The 20,997-nt window shown below is 32.7% G+C and overlaps 1 protein-coding gene across 5 annotated transcripts in view; it reads left to right on the plus strand.

Annotated features, from left to right (window-relative positions):
• The window catches only part of LOC150105544 (uncharacterized), a 61,954-nt gene that overhangs the window by 20,201 nt on the left and 20,756 nt on the right, over positions 1-20,997 (plus strand). For 3 of the 5 annotated variants that reach the window (XM_090394878.1, XM_090394880.1, XM_090394879.1), the window contains 2 exons: positions 3,407-3,624; positions 5,934-6,084. Coding sequence is in view for 1 of the 5 variants with exons in the window: in XM_090394881.1 (XP_090251007.1) it covers positions 3,529-3,624; positions 5,934-6,084; positions 9,970-9,995 (273 nt within the window). In the remaining 4 variants the exon portion in view is untranslated. Of the gene's footprint in view, positions 1-3,406; positions 3,625-5,933; positions 6,085-9,969; positions 10,262-20,997 lie in introns of those variants that run through there. The other 2 variants (XR_016548489.1, XM_090394881.1) reach the window with 1 other exon arrangement.

The following is a 20,997-nucleotide window of genomic DNA, read 5'->3' on the forward strand; positions in this document are numbered from 1 at the left end:
AATAAAACAAATATAAAAAAAAATAAATAAAATAATAAAAACAGTTCCTAAACTAGCTTATGGTACTGATGTACTACGAATATCAATCTTTACGTGGGTGGGAGACAGGTAAACAAAAATCGCAGTGCTCTTCATTCACCTACATTTTCCACATCTTACAAATAAATGAACACATTAACGAAATTTAGAAGGTCGTCCTTTCTCCCTCACTTCACTAGGGAATTAGGCTGATAAGGTGTGTTTATGTAAATAGAAAATTGTTTCTATCAATCTCACCTGACTGATATCCCGACCCTAGTTGCAGAAATTTTCAATTAACTTATCTCATCGATCCATCTGGCCTCCAACAGCTAATCGTTGAAAAGAAAGTCTGCTCCAATGTATAAAATGCAAAAACAGTGAATTAGCACCTAATTTCGTGAGCGGTGTTCTGAAAGGTGTTCTGATATTTGAAAACAGTGCTATTTATCGGGTACTATGAGGCCGCAACTCTGTTTGTCCCCATTCATCCTGTATTCTATTTTATTTCTAATTCAGCATATATTTGGGACACCGGCATCTTCCTACCGAAAACGTAAGTATTTTCCTTGGTAAAAAGTTCCCTAACAACAGAAGGAATCAATCTTTGTGTATTGGTATACACAAAAATATTAAACTCTTAAAAGAAAAGGTGACATGATTACTAGATTTGTGATTTAGATTTTGATGTCATATCATAATTTTTTGAATCAGTAGTACTATAACTGCATGATTGTATTCGCTTTTTCTTTTTCCCATAACTTGATACGTTGTTATAAAAAAGTTGCTAATGCGAAATTTTGGATTATAAGAAATTAATATTCTCATCTACAGTACTTCTATAAATATTTAGCTACTATATTTTGCAAACAATACTTTTTCATGGCATCCTTGATGTTAGTTTATGACTAGTAAACGTACTGAAAGTTTGAACAGAATAGAAGGAACAGTTACGCATTATACTGAGCTGCACAAATATTACATTTCTCAGAACTATTGTGTAGCGAAGTAACATCTTTTGCGTATAGGTGACCTATACGCAAAAGATGTTACATAATTATATGATGAGATTATTTTCAAGATTTGTAGAGCAATTTTTCTCACAAAAGGTTCTAAGTCCAACTTGATCATAAATAGGCAGTGTTCAAGACATCAGTAGGAATACTATAACATCTCTTCAGTGTAATGTAATAGTATTTTAAACATGCGAAAATATTTCCTTGAGGCAAATAAGGCTCAGTTTGAATGAAATGATTGGAGGAAGAGGAATCAGCATTGTAATATGGGATTGTCAAAGTTGCCAACATTGGAAATCTTGAATCCACGAGCTGTTTTTAGCACACATTTGAGCATTTCTGTGAGAGTACTAAGTTATTTAGTATATTTAAACAGTGACAAAATCATGAAGTGCAAAAATAATACAGTACCGAGTTCTATATGAAACTTATCAGCAGCTGTTGGAAGTACGTATTTAACCTACACGCAAAAGATGTTACATAGTTATATGGTGAGATTAATTTCCAAGAACAGTGATGCTCCTTCATAGTTCTGTGGAAGGAGTAATCATGACATTTGTCTTGAAGACTGTCATCGAATCCTTTCATGGACCGAGAGACTTTTATAAGATTTCTTTAACTGGCCTCGCGGACGAAATAGTATTATTACATAGCTCATTCTCCGATGTTTTGTTTTATCAAAACCATTAATAACATCCACGAACATCGAATTATGTATTTATATCAAAATAGTTTACCTATATAATTTTTTTATCATCCTAAACAGCTAATCCGATTTAGTGAGCCTCATCTGATATATTCGTTCAATAATAAGAACCATTTTGCTACTTTTATCAAAAAGTGTAAATGTAAATTAACTAAATCCAAGAAAGGATTTTGTGTGCTCATAGTCCGTTCCATAAATTCCTGAGAAGAAAGTTTCGGACAAGATTCGATAAAAATCCTCTTGTGGGACTTCAATTCAAGAATGGTATAGAAGATTTCAAGAGACTGGCGTCAATTGCAAAAAGAAAAGTATAGGCCAACAGGTTCAGCAGTCTGCGAAATAAACCATACCAACTTCATTGTCATGGGACAGAAATTGAATTCCATCAGTGAAAGTGAACCAGTGAAAACGTTGGTGATTATTCTAAATACCCTTTTGAAAGTAAATTGGGATACAATATATCAGGAATGTTTCATGTACATCATTTCTCAGCACTTGTGTAGCGAAGTGGATTTATTATTAATGACTTTACTGAGCAGAAATAATAAAAAAAATAATAATCAGGCGTGAACCATGAGAAAAATTAGAGGTTATGTGGTTGTTCACTCCATTTATCTCAGAATTCGAAATATTCTAAAATTTTTGTTGTGTATTATAGTATGATCATTATTATTGTATACAAGTAATAAAAAATAAATGTGATATAATAAGGCTTTTATAAAAAAAGTACTGCTCTAGATTTAGTAATTCTAATCAATCTCAAACTCATCGGTTGGGGGCTATACTCGATTGTTTTACTGAAATTTTTAATAGTACAAACGGTGGAGCATATTTATGGTAATAACAAGTGTGTAACAAGTTAAGAAAAATCTCATGCCGCACCAAAATCCAAATTAAACTTTTTGAAGTGGCTGTTATTTCTATCACTGCTCAAATCATGCAAAAAAAATCAATCACTGAAGGCAGCATCGACTGTTGTATTCAAGTACTTTACTTAAAATTATTTAAGTTCATTACTTGTATTTACATTTCTATATTGAGTTGACAAGCTTTCACCTTGCATAATACATGCAAACCGATCAGGGAACACATGAAATCATAGGCGAAATAAGAATGTCCCCCACTACAGTTTTAGTTGTTAATTAGGGTGATTTAAACAACATCCAATCAAACCGATATCAAGTAGGGGGTCTGGAAAGTTCTAATAAACATGTAGAACAAAAAGCAACTGATAGACCACAAGAAAGAACATTTTAGTAGCAGAGTTATGAAGGTTCTTATATTTTTATATCCTCGTATGTTCTTTCTTGTGGTTATATCAGTTGTTTTAATATCATTTTTGTTCTAGGTGTTTATCAGAACTTTCCAGATTCTGTCTTGCATAAAGGATTCTACTTTCTATTTTTTAATTATTTATTATTTTTAAACAGCCACATTATTTCTTAATTTAATGAATAGTTATTATAGAAATGAAATGAAAATTATAATTTCAGTATATTATTCTCTTCCTCTGTTATTCTGTAGTGTACATAGAGGACACATGCAGAAACACCTTATGCTATTTAACATAACATAAACTATAATGTTATGTTAAATGACATAATATTATAGAAATTAAATGAAAATTATGATTTCACGATATTCTTCTCTTCCCCTGTTATTGTAGTGTACATAGAAGACACATGCAGGCCTTCGGAGCACGGGAGTTACTACATTTACGTCTCATCAACAGGTCCGAATTCAACAGGAATTGTGAAACCTCGTAGAGACAGCTCTTATTCTGGTGGAATGAACTGCACGATCACTATTATACCTCCGCCTGGTTATAGAGTTGCTGTGAGCATACGCAAGAAGGAATTTGCAGGTCCTAACGATAATTTATGGGTAGGGAATAGTTCAGATGCAGTTTTTTTTAATAAACTTAGTAACTCAGATAAATGATAACGGTAATGATCATTCTATCTAGAAAGTATCCAAATTACAAATTAAAAATGCAATCTTTGTGTGTGTGTGTGTGTGTGTGTGTGTGTGTGTGTGTGTGTGTGTGTGTGTGTGTGTGTGTGTGTGTGTGTGTGTGTGTGTGTGTGTGTGTGTGTGTGTGTGTGTGTGTGTGTGTGTGTGTGTGTGTGTGTGTTAAATTACAACATTTTGATGCATTTATGCATTCATTATATTGATTTTAAATAGAAGCATCTTTGGTAACTCAGCCCAATGTTTCTTGAAGTTTGATATTATTACAGAAGCTACGGCCTTGTGGCATGCCACCGATAGCATGGGTGAAAGCATATAATGCACACTAAGGATAATTTTTCAATTAAAAATATTTACCACAATGTAACACTTAAACAAACCAGATGTAACGTTTTGCATAATTGTTTGCATGACAATAACTCACAAGGAAAATAAAAAATCAATAAATACCTAATACAAATTTAGAACATGGATTAAATCGCCTATACGATTAGACTACAAATTTAATATTTTATTTTAAATATGAATACTACCTACGAAATTTCTGCTATAAACTTATTGTTCATTAGTATAGATGGAGTATATTTTATTTTATAATGATCGTCATGAGAACAATAACTGAAATCCCCAAATACAAAAGTATTCCTTATTTTCATTACAGCGAATTTTATGTTAATATTTCTAGTACCGATTTGGTCATTGAGAACGTTTCATTGATATTATGAGTTTTCGTTTTAATTTGATTTAGTGATAATTAATTGGTAATAATCATAAACTTTAACAATAATCTTACTTATGTAAGAAAATGACGCATACAATCTTGAAAAGTTTCGTAATTGCATCTTGCACAATAAGATCATCACTCAAGTAGACCTGGAACCATTGTTTTGGCATGGGTGTATGTGGGTGTGGAAACCACATAGCTACTGAGTCGAATAAAACTTTATCTAGACTATACTATTATGCTGATAGAATTGTCGTTGTTTCACGGGAAGTATCATAATATTGGCGACAAAGTTAGGTTATTCGAAGAACACTATTCCAGTTGAGATACTTTTCTAAAAATCGGACAAGTTTAAAAAGTTACACTGCACGAATTACACGTCGGTTAATTTTGGACTTAGTTGAAACCAGTCTGGAAGGTGCATCAGGTGACCAAAACAACTGACATTGTACATGTTAGTCGAGGAACAGTCTCTAAGGTTATGTCAGCATGATAGTTGCCAGGACAAAGTGGATGCTTATCTTTCAATCAAAGGTGATCATCTTCATTCCACGTTGACATACTTTTCTCTTATGCAGCCAACCAGGTTTCAACAGGATGATGTTCTTATTCATCGAGAAAATGAGATGACCCATTGATTTGCGGAACATGACGGCAAGGTGTCCTATTTGCCATGGCTATCCCAGTCGTTTAGACGTAAATTCTGTAGAACATTTATGGGACATTTTAGAGTGACCTTTCAGTTAATGTTTCCTACCTCCAATGAACAAAAACAAAGGTAAATTGATCCAGTTTCTTTCGGACGAATGATGTAAAATTCCTCCTGCTGAGTTTCAAGTGCTGACAGACAGAGTCTCTCCCTCGAAGAATACAGACTGTACTAGACGCGCATGGCGAACTAACGCCATATTAATCTGAATGTCACCGTTTCCATTTTTTTGTCCACTACCTGTTAATTACACATGCCAAAACAGCCCCAGTTACAGTTTATTTATGATAATGGATCAGGTACACTGGAAATGTGCCCGAAGACACTAAGACTATGAGAGGAGTGTATTATGTTCGCCAAATTGCTTGGTGGATCGACTTGTTCGTAGAGTGAAGAATCCTGTTTTCATGTGACCATTTTGAGTGTTGGTCAACAACCAGCCCTCAAAACACCGATAAAGATTATTCGCGTTCTAGACAGGATTCCAACCCGAGTCTTTCCACTCCAACCAAATGGCATTTGTCGATTCTGAACTATGGGGTTCATATGATAAAAATGATGTCACTATACAAGAATAGCTACTGTTAAAATACACCTTTTTATGACATGATTGTCTTGGTTTATTTCCATATTTGTTATGTTTTGTTGAAAGAATAACTTATACTGACTAAGCATTAAGATACTATATAATATCTACATGTGCAATTTATTAATGAATGTTTATGTGAATAACCACATATATATATATATTTATTTATTTTATTTTATTTTATTCCATTTTTTTTCCAGTTACGTTTGTCTCCGAAAAGTGTATTAAACGATTCTAATAATTACACTTGGTTTGAAGTCCACAAGGAAACGGATCTCTTCTATAGCACGTCTGGCAATGGAATTCAGAGAGGATACGACGGATTTACAATCATATACAATACTTATTCAAGTAAATTAATGATTTCATTATAGTTATGATTATTTGTCATATTATCATTCCTGCTTTATTATTGGAGTTCTGTAGTATAATATGCTAAAATAGATTTAGAAGTATATACCAAATGAATGAATAACTGGCACAATATTTCAGAATCGCAGCTACAAGCATCACAGATTCCATAGTGTGGCCCATATATTTATTTATTTATTTATTTATTATATTAAAAGCAAGCAGGCCAGAAGAACATATTTAATATTCACTTAGACATTACACAGTCATCGAAGGCTTAGTCCATTCGGCCGAAGCATATTTATGCCACAGATGTTTGCATATGGAAAGACATTAGTGTGAAACCCATAAAATTCAAATGAAGAAACTACACATATGGCATCCTCGAAAACATTTAGTTGTTTAGGAATATACCCTAAGATAGCAGTTTGAGAGCGATCAACCACAAACAAAACAAGAAACCAAAAAAAGTCGCATCACGAAGCTGCAGACAAAAACTCAAAATAATTAACACAAACAGAAATCTTGAATGTTTAATTTAATGCGACGGATTTCACGCCCGTTTGTATCTTATAGCTTGATTTGATTTTTAATAATTTGTAAAATTATTAAAACTACACTTTCAACTTGTGAACTACACTTTCCAGTTGTCATGGCGGATAATCAACAGCTTATAATATAATATATATAATATAGTATAATTATATGTAATATAATATAATAATATATATGTGAAAAGTTTTTTAACTTGGGTATATACTATGTTAAAGATACCAAGCAATTTTCTAAACTGGGTTTTAATCCTTTTTCGCAAGTAAGCATACAGACAGATTAGTGAAGTTTGCGCCTTAGGTAATTTCAGGTTTGAGGCAGCTCGTCGTAAAGGTGAAGTAAGCTCTGATCACTTTCCCTTAGTATCTCCCCTAATGATAATAATCCTCTAATGACCACATGTAATAATCCAAAACAGGAAAGAGAATTGGTATACAAATGCATTGTTTAAAATGAGTAAATTAAAATGAATAAATAAATAAGGATGCACTAACAAAGATTATCGGGAACTAGAAGACTAGATTTCAGAAAAATAGATAATAAAAAGAAGTATAGAAAACAACAAAAACGACTGTCTTCAGTTTACAATGTAGAGTAATACTGCTTAAGAAACTTGCGGTGTTATGTTTTGAATAGTATTCCAAAATAAATGCACATTATTGCAAAAATTGAAATGTAACATAATGTATAATATAATACGTATAATAATATATATAATATATGTCACTGAATAATTGTATTTCCTTACTAATTCTCATATGATTAATTTATTATCAGTATACGAAAGTTGCTGGTAATTGCAATTACATATGGAAAATAACGGGAATATAAAAGTAGGGCAAGTTTATTACATTATACATATTATAAAAGCAAGAGAAAATGCATCACTACCAGCCTAAGTGTAAATAAGTCACTTAAACTGAATGAAAATGGAAAAGTTATTTGGAAAAAAAAAGTTCAGCAAAATCAGATAACATACATATAAACTATATGATTCATTTACAGTGTAATATCATATCACTGAAAATCAATCCGCGCGGTTAGCCTAGTGGCTATGCGCTTCGCAACCGTACTCCTGGGGAAGGAGTGTCCTAGGTTCGATTCTCGTCAATGACGTGAGGAGCTTAAGGAAATATCCAATTGTCTAGTAAATTTTCTGGAAAGCTCCATTGAGGGATCTTGGGCGTGGACAGCAGGGTTTTTTCCACCAGTTTATCTGGTAGTTTTCATCCCGCAAGCAGGCAAACCGGTCCAGTGAACATACACGGATTACAGTCAGGAATACTGACCCAGCCATAGGTCTGATTCCTCATCTGTTCCGGAGCCCGGATAAAATTTTGGGGGGAATGAGATGGTACCGTACCTCCTCATAAAGGGGACTCACGGCCGTGTATCATCATACGATTATTATTATTACTGAAAATCGATTAGTTTCAATACTTGGTAAATAAATTTGTTGACAAAAATGATAAATTTGTTGGTAATAGGAATTTTTATCTACAATATTGATCTTAGCATAAAGATGATAACTAAAATATTTAAATAATATAAAAAATATTTAAGATGCGCATGCAAATATCTTGTCTAATTTTAGTTCTTGGCTAATTCTCTACAAATGATATGTGTATGTATACTTGTAAATTAATAGTAAACAGTTATGTAAATTGCATAAAAATGAAAAAAAAAAAAATAGAACAATTTCGGCTTACAGTAGAGGTCAATTTTTTTTTTTTTTTTTTTTTTGCATATTCTTAAATAGTTTAAAGTTCCACATTGGGCAGGAATGAAGTCTGCTGACTTGGAAGGTAAGATACAAATTGAAGTACAGGTAACTCTCGTATAACGCGGATGTTAGGTTCCACAAAAATACCGCGTTGTATAAATCGCGTTATGCGAGACTCAAATCACATAGAAAAAGTAGGTTTAGGTTCCCAAATCGTTTTTTTCTTTTTTTTTAAGATTATAAACAATGACATATTCAGGTAATTCATGTAAGTTAAGAAAACATAAACTATGCAACAAATACATAGTAAAAAATTATAAAAATTATAAATTGTATGTATACTTCATAGATGTTCTTTATTTATATATGCAATAGTTCTTATTGTATACTTCGGCTGGTTTAGTTATGAATTCAAGAAGTCAGTAATAAGACCTTGCTTACCACTATGCTACAATTTTTTATTAAGTTCATAATACGGAACTAAACAAATATCCAATTGTCTCGTAAATTTTCTGGAAAGCTCCATTGAGAGATCATTATCCATAAAATAACTTTCTTGCCAAGTCTAATCCTATTGCTAATTTCTTTAAACTGAATTCTTTAACGGACTCATCACAATCATAATCTTTGGCAGAACTTTCCCCGCCATTTGATTCGACGTCATCTTTTAATTGTACCAGTTCCTCCTCGTTTAACCCCCCCCCCCCTCAACGGTCAGGACGTCTATAGGCGTCCAGATAAATCTGGATACGATGAATGCTATCTGTTGAAGTTATAAGAAGTGCAATTCGGCCAGCATATCCATTAGAAGGTGTGATAAACCCTCCCGCTGAAGAGAACAGTTAATGGGATTATCTCACGCTCATAGCTGCATCTCAGTTGTCTATAACAAGGAATGCAGTTCCTCGTTCTATGCTGGGTAACTGAATCCTAGTTATATTGGATAAACTAAAAATATAGAAATTATTTTTATTTTCTCTTTTTCTTGTACAAAGCAATTTTAATGCCTGGACAAAATAAAGGTTCTTGCATAGTTTCTTCATTTAAATATTGCCTTACCTTGGAACACTAATTTCATTTTTATTTATTTTTATTTTTTTGCTAATTTTTTTCTAATCGCTTACTCCACAAAACATTTTCTTTGTTCTCGAAAAAAAATAATTCACGATAGTTATTTGATATATTTGAATTATTTTTGAAAAAAACAGGCTGCGGAGGTTCAAGATTATGTTATATTTTTGTTCAAAATCATGTTTTGAAGATTTCCTGAAGGACGTGCTTGAGCGACTCTGCTTTATAGAGAATAAAATGAAATTCTTTAATCATATCACTAATTTTTTTCTTTATATTGTGATCTTTTTGGTTTCCCTGTATAATTGGTCATTACAAAATGAAATTAAAGGTTATGATTTAAATTGATATGTATGTATTTTCTGCTAGTTCAGATATACTAATTGTATCAGATGTTATAATGGCAAAAATAGTAAGAAAATAATCATTTACACTTTCCTTCCAAAACACAAAGAAAGGACATTGTAAATTCACCCAATGAAAAAGAAAATATTACATATTTTTCTTGTTGACTGATTTTTTTTTTTTTTTTTTTGTAGTACAAAGAAGAAATTACTGCCCATAAGATGGTAGAATACAAGAGGGCAAAAATCTGTAGATTGATTACATTATAACTAATAGAGATATGTCAGAAAAAAATTATTTATGAAAGAGTTCTAGCATCAGCAGATTTATTAGACGTTATTACTCTTGTATAAATATTTTTTTCTTCCAGTTTAGATACATGGCATTGTTGTATTTACATTAAAATGATTGGACATGTTTCCCCAAGTGATTTACGTTTGTAACAGTTGTTTTGCGAACGATTTATAAAATAAATTCTCTGAAATATCTGCAGATTGAATAAGTCTATAACCCCCCGCCCCACCAAAAAATAAGATTATGCATATGTTCCTTTTCTTTCAAAAACAATTCAAATCTTCTTTTTCAAGATAATTGAAAGAAATAATTTATAATTTTTCGATAATAAAAATGAAACTGATCATTATAAATTAAGAACTTATTTTAGATAAATACTGTATCAGCCTGTGAAAGAAATGTCTATATTTATTTCTATGTTAGGATGTCTACTAATCAACAATTGAAAACAAAACACGACATTCTTGATGTAATTCGCACTACAGCTTGAGGCACTTTAGTGTCCCTTCTGGCTAAGTGTCCTCTCTTTTCTTTCTCAGTAGCACCCAGAGTAATCTAAGCCTTTACCCTTTTCCTCCAGCTAAGAGGATTACTATCAAATATTTCTAAGACGTAGTATTTCTAAGACGTATTTTACTTCAGAAATAGCAACCAGCATCTGAAGTAGAAGTAAAAATATTTAGATTATTTTAAGAAAAAGAAACAAAAATCTGAACTTTCTACTGAACTTTCTTTTGTGGTATGCATATAAGCAGTTTTACACGTTGAAAAAATAGCATAGTGTTTCTAAAATTTCAAATAATTTCAGCAGACAGTAGAACAGTTGATTTTAGATGGCAAAGAAAGAGTACAGAATTAGAATCTGCACGGTACAACAATATTATTCTCTTATTTCTTTTGTCAAAATGGTAAAATGAAGTAAGAGATTTTGAATACTATCTGGAAACTTTTCAAACCTGTAGAAATTTAGAGTGGTTATGTAATCGAATTGCAGGAGAGAATAAGGAGGGGAGAGGGGCGTAAGCATTAGAAATTCTTCAAAATAAGCATACATTTTGAATCATTCTGTATATGATATCCTTCATATTATATTTTCAACATATCTACAATGGTTACGCACTGGATATTATCGTAATATGCATCCTACAAGAAAAAAAAAAAAAAATATATATATATATATATATACTCTCATATAAATCCAGTATAAGTCTGCTTGCCTAAATAAACTGAATAAATGCTGTATTAAATTTGGTATAACAATCAACAATAAAAAGACGAAATGTGAACTGCATCCTGAATGGAGAACTTACAGAAGAAGCATAATATTTCAGCTATTCAGGCACAATTTTTAGTAAAGTTGGCAAATTTAAAATTTTAAATATGGAAATAGACAACAGAATTAGCAAAACTGGTATGGTAGGAAGGAAAAAGAACAAAGTTTCATGGAATTAGAGAAATTATTCAAAACACTAAAACTAGCTGTATACAAGACAGTGTTCGAACCAGTTTTAAAAAATTATGGATCTGAAAGCTGGTTTAGAAAAAAAAAACACTATCAGTCTAGAGACCGCAGATATTAGAGAGAAAGATTAGAAGCGTGAATAGAGGGCATCAATGGCAATATCATATTAAAAACAATGATATGAGGAAAGAACTCAACATTGCTAGCATTGAACAATTTGTTAATCTCAATACATTAGGTTTTTTTTATTTTATTTATTTATTTTTTTACTGTCAGCAGCGCTTATGTCTTATCAATAATAGAAGATCTCAAAAATAAAAAAATGCTAATATTTTGTTGTAAATCAACTTCTTATAACACAGAGAAGTATTCATTTTTACTCAGGAATTGATAAATTTTTACTACTTCTGTTTTGTCCGATGAAAATGTCCATGTACCATTAAAGAAACTTTCACTTCAACAGATGCTATAATGCAGAAGCCAGAAAAACAGGTGGCTTTGTTTAACACTGAATACGGTAAAAAGACATTTATGTATTGCGATGGCAAATAAGTTTGTTCAGTTTATGCGTTAGTAAAAGTTTACGCCTTTACGAAATTTATCTTCACTGCATTTACTTTTCATATCGGTATCAATGCAATATCATTTCAATTTTCTAGCGAATAACATTTTCAGCGAATTTTTTCTGCAATCAATAGTTCGCGAGATGAATTTTTCTGATTTTTCCTCGCGATGAATTGTTCGGACACGAACATAGCCATATGTAAAAATCGGAAAAAGTAATCATTTGGGAAAATAACTCTTTTACTTAATTATTTATACACAAATATAAATATACGCAAAAGAAGAAATCCATCGGAATCAAATCGGGACTGCGCGGTGGCCACAAGCAGTGGGATACGCGCAGTCACCATAATGTGGAGTTGCTCCATCATGTTGGAAAATGAGGCCCTACACATTCTCAATCTGGGGAAACACAAATTTCTCTAGCATATTTAGGTATGCCACTCTCGTAATCGTCTCCTCATGGAAAAAATGGCTCAACAATGCGATCATGCATGATCGCATTGTTGAGCCATTTTTTCGAACCAACTCGAAAATTCCAAATCAGAAAACTCAACTTTAAGAAACATCTCATCTCTGGAAAATGGAAGACCACAAAAAAACTTGGCGTGAATGTATAAAAAAAAGTTCTCCATCCTAAACTTATTTTCATCAAAACTGCAGAAACCGAGAAGAGAAAAATTCTACAGCTCATTTAATGAAATTGCTGAAAAGGACTTCAGCATCCTACGTTTATCAAGGATGTCAAGTGCAAAATTTGGTAGAACGAATTTCTTAGCCTATTCCTCCCCTTATTAACTGCAATTACATGTTTTCGAGGTTATTCGGGAGATAAGTGCATGCGGTACTCCTGTCTTCCCTACAGATAAATCGCTAACTGTACAATGAAGCAGGATGTACACTTACATTAAATGCTCTAAAATGCAAGAAAATAATTATTACGTTTCAATGACCGCTTCCATATGATGTCTGTATCATGAGTAACGTTCCACATTGTTACTGAACATTTTCTAAACAATAGTTTGCAAGAAAAATGACTTTTCGATGAATTCTTTCATAATTCATCGAAAATTTTTCGGTGAATTGTTTTTTCGATGAATTGCATTTTCGACGAATTGTCGTTCGATGAATTGTCATTCGAGGAATTGGTCATTCGATGAATTGCCTTTTCGACGAATTGCCATTCGTTAAATTGCCGTTCGGCGAATTGTTTATTCGGCGAATTGCTTTTTCGATGAATTGCTGTTCGATGAATTGCATTCGGTGAATTGTCTTTCGATTAACTGTTTTTCGATGAATTTGCCGGTAACCAAGATATTATGGACATTAATGGATCAGAAAGGCACAACATCGACAAAAATGGAGCTGCATTCATCCAACAGTGGACTCAAAAAAGCTATTGATGATGATATCTATTCTCATTAAAATAGGAAATTATATTTATCACAAATTTCATGATTAAAAACCAATTTCCCTTTAATGAAATGAGTTTTCAAGTCACTAAAGTGAAACTACAATGTTTACGGTTGTAGTCACACATTGTAAAGGTTATTATTTTATAACATTAGGAGGAATAGTCACTGTGTGTGGGGGGGGGGGGCATTAAGTCAACATTTCAGATACTTTTAAGGTCGATATATTCTGCATTTCGGCTGCCGTACAATCCATGATATTCAAACAGGATGGTTTAGACTTATCTGACAGATTTATCAAAACATGAAAGAGTTATCAAAAGGCAGTAAAATGCAAGTAATGTGAAATGTCCAAGGGGAAGGTTAATTACATTCCAGGAGGGGTAACAGACAAACACTCTATCTGCAGACAATGGTAAATAGCCTAAAATATCTTTTTTATTGCTATCATTTTCAGGGATCGGCCAACAGGTCATTTTTGATGCTGATGACCTGTTGGAAAACTATGTCTTATCTCCTAATGGAGATATTTTCTATGACGATTGTTTTCCTTGTGAAGTATATTTCAGAATATGATTTCAGATAATATTTAAATTGCGGTATTCTTCTACAGCAGTCTTTGGACGAATTTTGAATTGTGCGCTTAAAAGGCCAGTTTCAGTAGAATTTTGTAGTTTCATCAGTAATCACAGAAACATGGCATCATCTATTACTTGGACCACTGTCTTTTATCTTTTCTTTGTCAATTTGTACAATGCATGTGAGTGCATTATTTATAATAAAAGTAAGTACTGCTTTTTTTTGAATATATCTTGATCAGTCCCTCATTAACCATTTTAATATTTTTGAAAGGATTTTTTTCCTCTATCGTTAAGAATTAACATATCAAGATTCTTAAACGTAGACAAATAAGCAATCATATGTTATAAGTTTAATATGGACATTAGACTAAGTTTGGTAAGTTCTTTTATTTTGTCCATCCAACTCTTTTGAGGTTTTCCTCTTCTTCTTATCATTCTCTCAATCTTCCCCAACATAAGTGCCTTGGCCAATGATTCATCAGATTGACATCATAATATGTCCAAAGTAGATCAATTTCTGTTTAGCAATCATCACCTATAAGGAGCATTCTGTCTTTACACACTCTCAAAGTGAAACGAATGCCAATAAGAATCCATTCTTATTGGTCATTCTTTCGGTCCACGGGATTCTTGATAACCTCAGCAACCTCTATAATTCAAATGAATCAATTCGCTTTCTATTTTTCTTCTTAGTAATCTAACTTTCACATTCATACATTCACTACTGGAAATACAATTTCTCTGACAATTCTAACTTTCGTGGACTTTCTCACACCTCTATCTTTCATAATTTTTGTTGCCGATGTTTATAAATTAAGCCCGGCTTTGTTACTTTCCATTTTAACTAATATAATCAACCGCTCCAGATCTTTCTTAGTTTCTGCTATGAGAGTTGTATCATCTGCATATCTTAAATTATTTATTTTTCTGCCACCAATCTTAATTCCAGCTGGATCTTTGTCTAAGTTAGCCACTCTCATAATATATTCACTATAATTATTAAAAAGACAGGGCGACATTATATAACCCTCCACACCCCTTTTTTCGACGCGAACACTGTTTCTCCAAAGGTTTTTAAACTGAAGCTTCTTGGTTGTCATGCAACTCTCTTATCAAAAGAATCAGGTGCTCAGGAATTCCCATTGATTTCATTACAATCCACAGTCTTTTGTGATCCTCATAATCAAAAGCTTTCTTATAAAAAAATAAAATAAAAACAGAAATTATAACGATGGTTCTATAATTCTCTTAATCTCTGGGATTTGAATTTTTTTTTTTTTTTTTTTTGGAATTGGCATGAATATTGATGTTTTTTAATCTCTAGGCCAGTTAACATTTCAGTCAACATATTCACTACTTCATCCTCATCAATAATTCCATTAACACAATAAGCTCCAGCACCTTTTGTTTAGATTTTGTTCTTATATTTCCTAGCCTGTCTCTGGAAATCTGCACTCAGATGTCTAACCGTTTCTTTTTTTCTTTGAGGTTTCATTTTTCTTCTTTCCTCTGCTATTTGAATAGCTTCTTCTGACATCCATTTACAATTGTTTCAATTCCTTCTGACCTGGGTCAGAAGACATCGAAAGCATCGAAGGCATTACAATAACGTAGGCCTATATTCATAAGATTTTCTTGGCAAAATATATACAGAAATGGTTAACCATTGCCTTTTTCTGTGTTTGTTCAGTCTACTAGGTAAGGAAGGTAGATTCTCACTGCAAGAGATGAAGAAAACTAAAATAGGAAATATCCCCCCAACTCTAAATAGCATTGGGGGGGGGAGTAGCAAGAAGGAAATAAAGAAAGAAGAAAGAATAGTAGGGACTAGTCTACAGATAATATGACAGATGTATATTACATGAAATAAGGCATGGTGCAGCATCAGGTTCCCCGGGTTCGCCACTCCCGTACTCACTAAAGTAAGCCCTTGAGGGATCTCAAAACATAGGAATAGTTTATTTAAAAGAACGATAATGTCATGAATGAAAAATGACACTTTTCCTTTCTTGTTTTACAATAATTCTCCCCACAATTTATAATCCATAGTGCAATATTACATACATAGGGGTTAGAAAGGAAGAGAACGGCATATGTAATCTTTTTGGAAATGGTGATAAAGGAAAGTTTCTAAAGTAGACATAAAGGGTGAATAACAAAAAAATAGATTATTTCAATAAGTATTTAGAATCCTTGCTTATGTGAATATTTGGATTATTATCTAAATCAAGCATTTGAGAAATGTTTTCTTTTCTTATGAGAAACAAGATACCGAGTTAGTGTCAATGAATTAAGTTTTTGTTCCCTTCTCCCACAATAATGTCAATCGGCATATCATTTTTCAAAAGTGCAATGGTATGTTTACTGATATTTAACAGGTAGTCGGGAGATATTTTTGAAATTATTTGCTTGTGGAGCACATCAAGCAATTAGGAAAGATCATAAAAATAGGGAAATTTTATCTTCTTTTCTAATTACCACGCATGATCAAGAGTACACGTAACTTCCAATGGTGTTCTTGATTCGTCTCGTGGGATCTCTTCATACTCTTAAAGACACTATTCACACAAATGAAAGCTAGAACAGAACAACAGAATGTAAACATAATTTTATCTGCTTCTGATGGTGGCGGCACTGGTCAACGAAACGTAGCCTTATTTGTTATCGCAGCGATAAGAAGTATTTTTTGAAGGGCAGTGAACGCTGCCTCTCGATTTCCGTGTACATCGATTAGAACTTGCTAGACTTAGCATTTCTCCTTTGTTTGAAATGTATTATTCATAACAATCCATCACTTGATGTATTTAATACACTACAGTAATGCTATTATAAAGAATATATATATATATATATATATATATATATATATATATATATATATATATATATATATATATATATATATATATATATATATATATATATATATATAACATTGAGAGCTCAAGTTCATAATAACTGTAATTCACAGTCGAATATTATAACTTTCTTTCTTTTTAAATATCTTTCTATGTTCTTAACGCCTGATGAAGTCAATCTCGACGAAACATGTTGCGTTTTCAAATAAATTTCATTTTTTTATAATTCTCTGGTTTTAAATCAGTTAATATTAAAAATGAATATATATATATATATATATATATATATATATATGTGACAGAATGATCATTGACTCGATTAACATACATAGTTTTATGAAAAAAATTGAATGACTAGAACCGAGATTTATTTAAAAAGGTTTTAATATAAACACACTACTAGTTTCGGCCTGTAACAGCCTTCTTCGGGTGACATTATAAAAGAAAAAACAGTAAACATTGAGGGTTAAAAGACTATGAACAACACAGACAGTCTTTATACATAATTAGCATGAAAACGTTGTAGTTGTATTTGAAGCTGTTCTTTCGTTTGTTGCATTGTTGGGAGAGTGTGTGCTTGCTGCATCACGTGAACGCCAGTACATGATTACAGCTGAATGACTATCTGGGAGGTTGTAGCTTAAGGTGTTATTTAGATGAACAGGATTGAAGATGATTTCTCTCGATTCCACAATTTTTCTCTCTATTTCGTCACTGCAACGGAAGATGTTTGTAGATTTTTCCCAGCAGACTTTGTGACTTTGGTTATCATCATTAGGATTAGCCGAGAAGAGGATATGACTTGATAATGCACTTGCTCGAGAGAGACATTACTTACAAGAGACAGCGAGCAAGTGCATTATCAAGTCATATCCCCTTCTCGGCTAATCCTAATGATGATAACCAAAGTCATAAAGTCTGCTGGGAAAAATCTACAAACATCTTCCGTTGCAGTGACGAAATAGAGAGAAAAATTGTGGAATCGAGAGAAATCATCTTCAATCCTGTTCATCTAAATAACACCTTAAGCTACAACCTCCCAGATAGTCATTCAGCTGTAATCATGTACTGGCGTTCACGTGATGCAGCAAGCACGCACTCTCTCAACAATGCAACAAATGAAAGAACAGCTTCAAATACAACTACAACGTTTTCATGCTAATTATGTATAAAGACAGTCTGTGTTGTTCATAGTCTTTTAACCCTCAATGTTTACTGTTTTTTCTTTTATAATGTCACCTGAAGAAAGTTGTTACAGGCCGAAACTAGTAATGTGTTTATATTAAAACCTTTTTAAATAAATCTCGGTTCTAGTCATTCAATTTTTTTCATAAAACTAAAAAAAAAAAATATATATATATATATATGGGCCATTTTTATGAAGAAAAATCTGGACCATCATAGTTAAATAATAATAAGAAAAGTAGGTCTTATGAAGTAAAGTGAAGATTTCTGTTAAGCTGTTCTTACTCTCCTGTAAAGAAAAAAAATGTCAGCTTACTACTAATTAGTAAATGCCAGTTCAAACGCCGAGTAGTGTCTTTCAATGAAGGAAAAACTCGACACTGCCGAAAAATCATTATGCTACATAAGCACTGTATCGCGCGCGCACGCACACACACACACACACACACACACACACACACACACACACACACACACACACACACACACACACACACACACACACACACACACACACACACACACACACACACACACACACACACACACACACACACAGAGAATGTTTACGATGTTACAACTGGGAAGTTTTAGACATCTCACTGCACAGCCCGATCCCACCCAGCGATTTACATTTCCTATCAATCGCTTGCACCCAACCTGCAACCGACGTATATACACACCAAAGATATGTATGCATTTTACCACGATACAGACACGTGACACACTGGCCGTATCGTGGTAAAATGCATACACATCTTTGGTGACTTCCTTAACATAACCGAAGTCCTTAACATAAATAGCGCTTATTACCTTAAACTTTGAAAGTTTTGACTAGTTAAAAAAAGCACAAAAGTTAATTTTATGAAAGAATTCTTAAACGTTATGAAAAAATACAATTCACCGATGATAACATCTCGTCCTTGGCAGAATTAATTTATACGTCTTCGTTTTGGCACTTCATCCAGTCAATTGACTAATTGTTTCTCTTTCATCTCTTGTGTATGAGGTACATATTTATTACAATTTGACGTTATTAAAGTTCTGCTGGGAGAAGGTTATCAATCGTAGTGCAGAGAAGAGGCGTAGATGTTCGTAATATTTCTAGGTTTGGATTTGAGAAAAGAAGAATTAGAGAACAATTAATAAAAGGAAACCAATAATTTCATTCCTACAAAATAGCAAAACCAATGAAACATCAGTTGTGTGAACAAATTTAAATTTTTTCCCGTCCTCTATAAATGGCCGTCCTCTTCATAAAAAAAATAAGATATTCCTGATCAGTCAGATCACCAAAATATATATTATAAATCTGTGACCATAATCATTATTTTTAAGCAATAGACACATTAAGGAAAAAAAAGCAAGTTTCATAACCCTACGGCTAATAAATTAAAGGTAGTTATTAACATTATGCGCTAGAAATTCTTAAAAAAGAACGGCTCTTTTAATTCTACCCCACCAAATCAATTTGATATTTTACGCCTTGAAGGGCGCTTAATACTTGAGAATAAGCCTATAAAAATAAAAACATCGAATACATTTGAATTTAAAGAATTACTTGGAGAATTATACTTAATATCAGAGAGATACTACGATTTAGTGGGTCTTCAAATGAAGAACATTGGCCTGTGGTATTCTTTGAAATTAAAGCATGAATTTGCACCTCGTACTCTTCTGATTAATCAAATAAGACCTGAAAGGCAATAGAGAATACTAAACGGACCAAATAGTCACTTTGTAATCGGTAAAGTTTAGATTCTGCTATTTTTAATTTAGTACCAATAAGTAACAGGAAAGAAAAGTCATGCAGTGAATTGCAAGGATTTTAGAACAATAAGCCTCATTTCCCATACATCAAAAATACTTATGAGAATCTTAACACGAAGATTTGCATCTAAAGTGGAAGAATTTCTTGGAGAAGATCAGTTTGGTTTCAGGAAGGGTAGGGGAACAAGAGATGCGATTGGACTGTTAAGAAGAGTAAGTAAAATAAGGCTGGGAGTGAATAAAGAAGTTAATATCTGTTATAGAGAGTTTGAAAAAGCTTTTGACTTTGTAAAATGCGAGAAGAGGGTGGAAGTAATGGAAAAGATTGGTATAGAATGGAAAGACAGAAGGCTAATTACTTCACTATATATGGGACAACTGCCATGGTGAGACACAAATATGGTACAACAGAACCAGATATCATTGGACGAGGAGTAAGACAAAGTTGTTCTTCGTCACCAATTTTGTTTAACATGTATTCCGAAGCAATGTTAAAAGAAGCACTGGAAAATTCGGAAGAAGGAATAAAGATCGGAGGTAGACAGATATTTGCAATAAGATTCGCAGATGACGAGGCATTACTATCAAATACTGAAACAGGACTACAACATCTGTTGAACAGATTATTGGAATCCTGTATCAATTATGGAATGAAAATTAACATCAGAAAAACAAAGGTAATGAAAATTGCAAGGAAAGAGGCAAATATGAATATAAATATTAAAGATCTAGGAAGTGTTATTAGCAGTGATGGAAGATGTAAAAGTGACATAAAAGCAAGAATAGCGATGGGAAGAGATGCCTTTAATAGAAAATGGAATTTATTCAGAAGTAAAATGGATAGAAACGTAAAGAAAAGACTAATAAAATGTTACGTGTGGAGGGTTGCCCTCTGTGCAGCTGAAACTTGGACATTGAAGAAAGAAAAAATTAAGATTTTTGGAAAGCTTTGAGATGTGAATTTGGAGAAGGATGGAAAAAATCAAATGGACAGATAAAATAACTAATGAAGAGGTCTTAAAAATAGTAGAAGAAGAAAGATGTCTGTTAAGGAGGATAAAAGGAAGCAAGGGAAACTGGATTGGACATATTCTGA

The sequence above is a fragment of the Typopeltis vanoorti genome, chromosome 6 (genome assembly GCF_054136105.1).
Source record: "Typopeltis vanoorti isolate ZY-2024b chromosome 6, IOZ_Tvanoo_1.0, whole genome shotgun sequence".
NCBI classification, from domain to species: domain Eukaryota; kingdom Metazoa; phylum Arthropoda; class Arachnida; order Uropygi; family Thelyphonidae; genus Typopeltis; species Typopeltis vanoorti.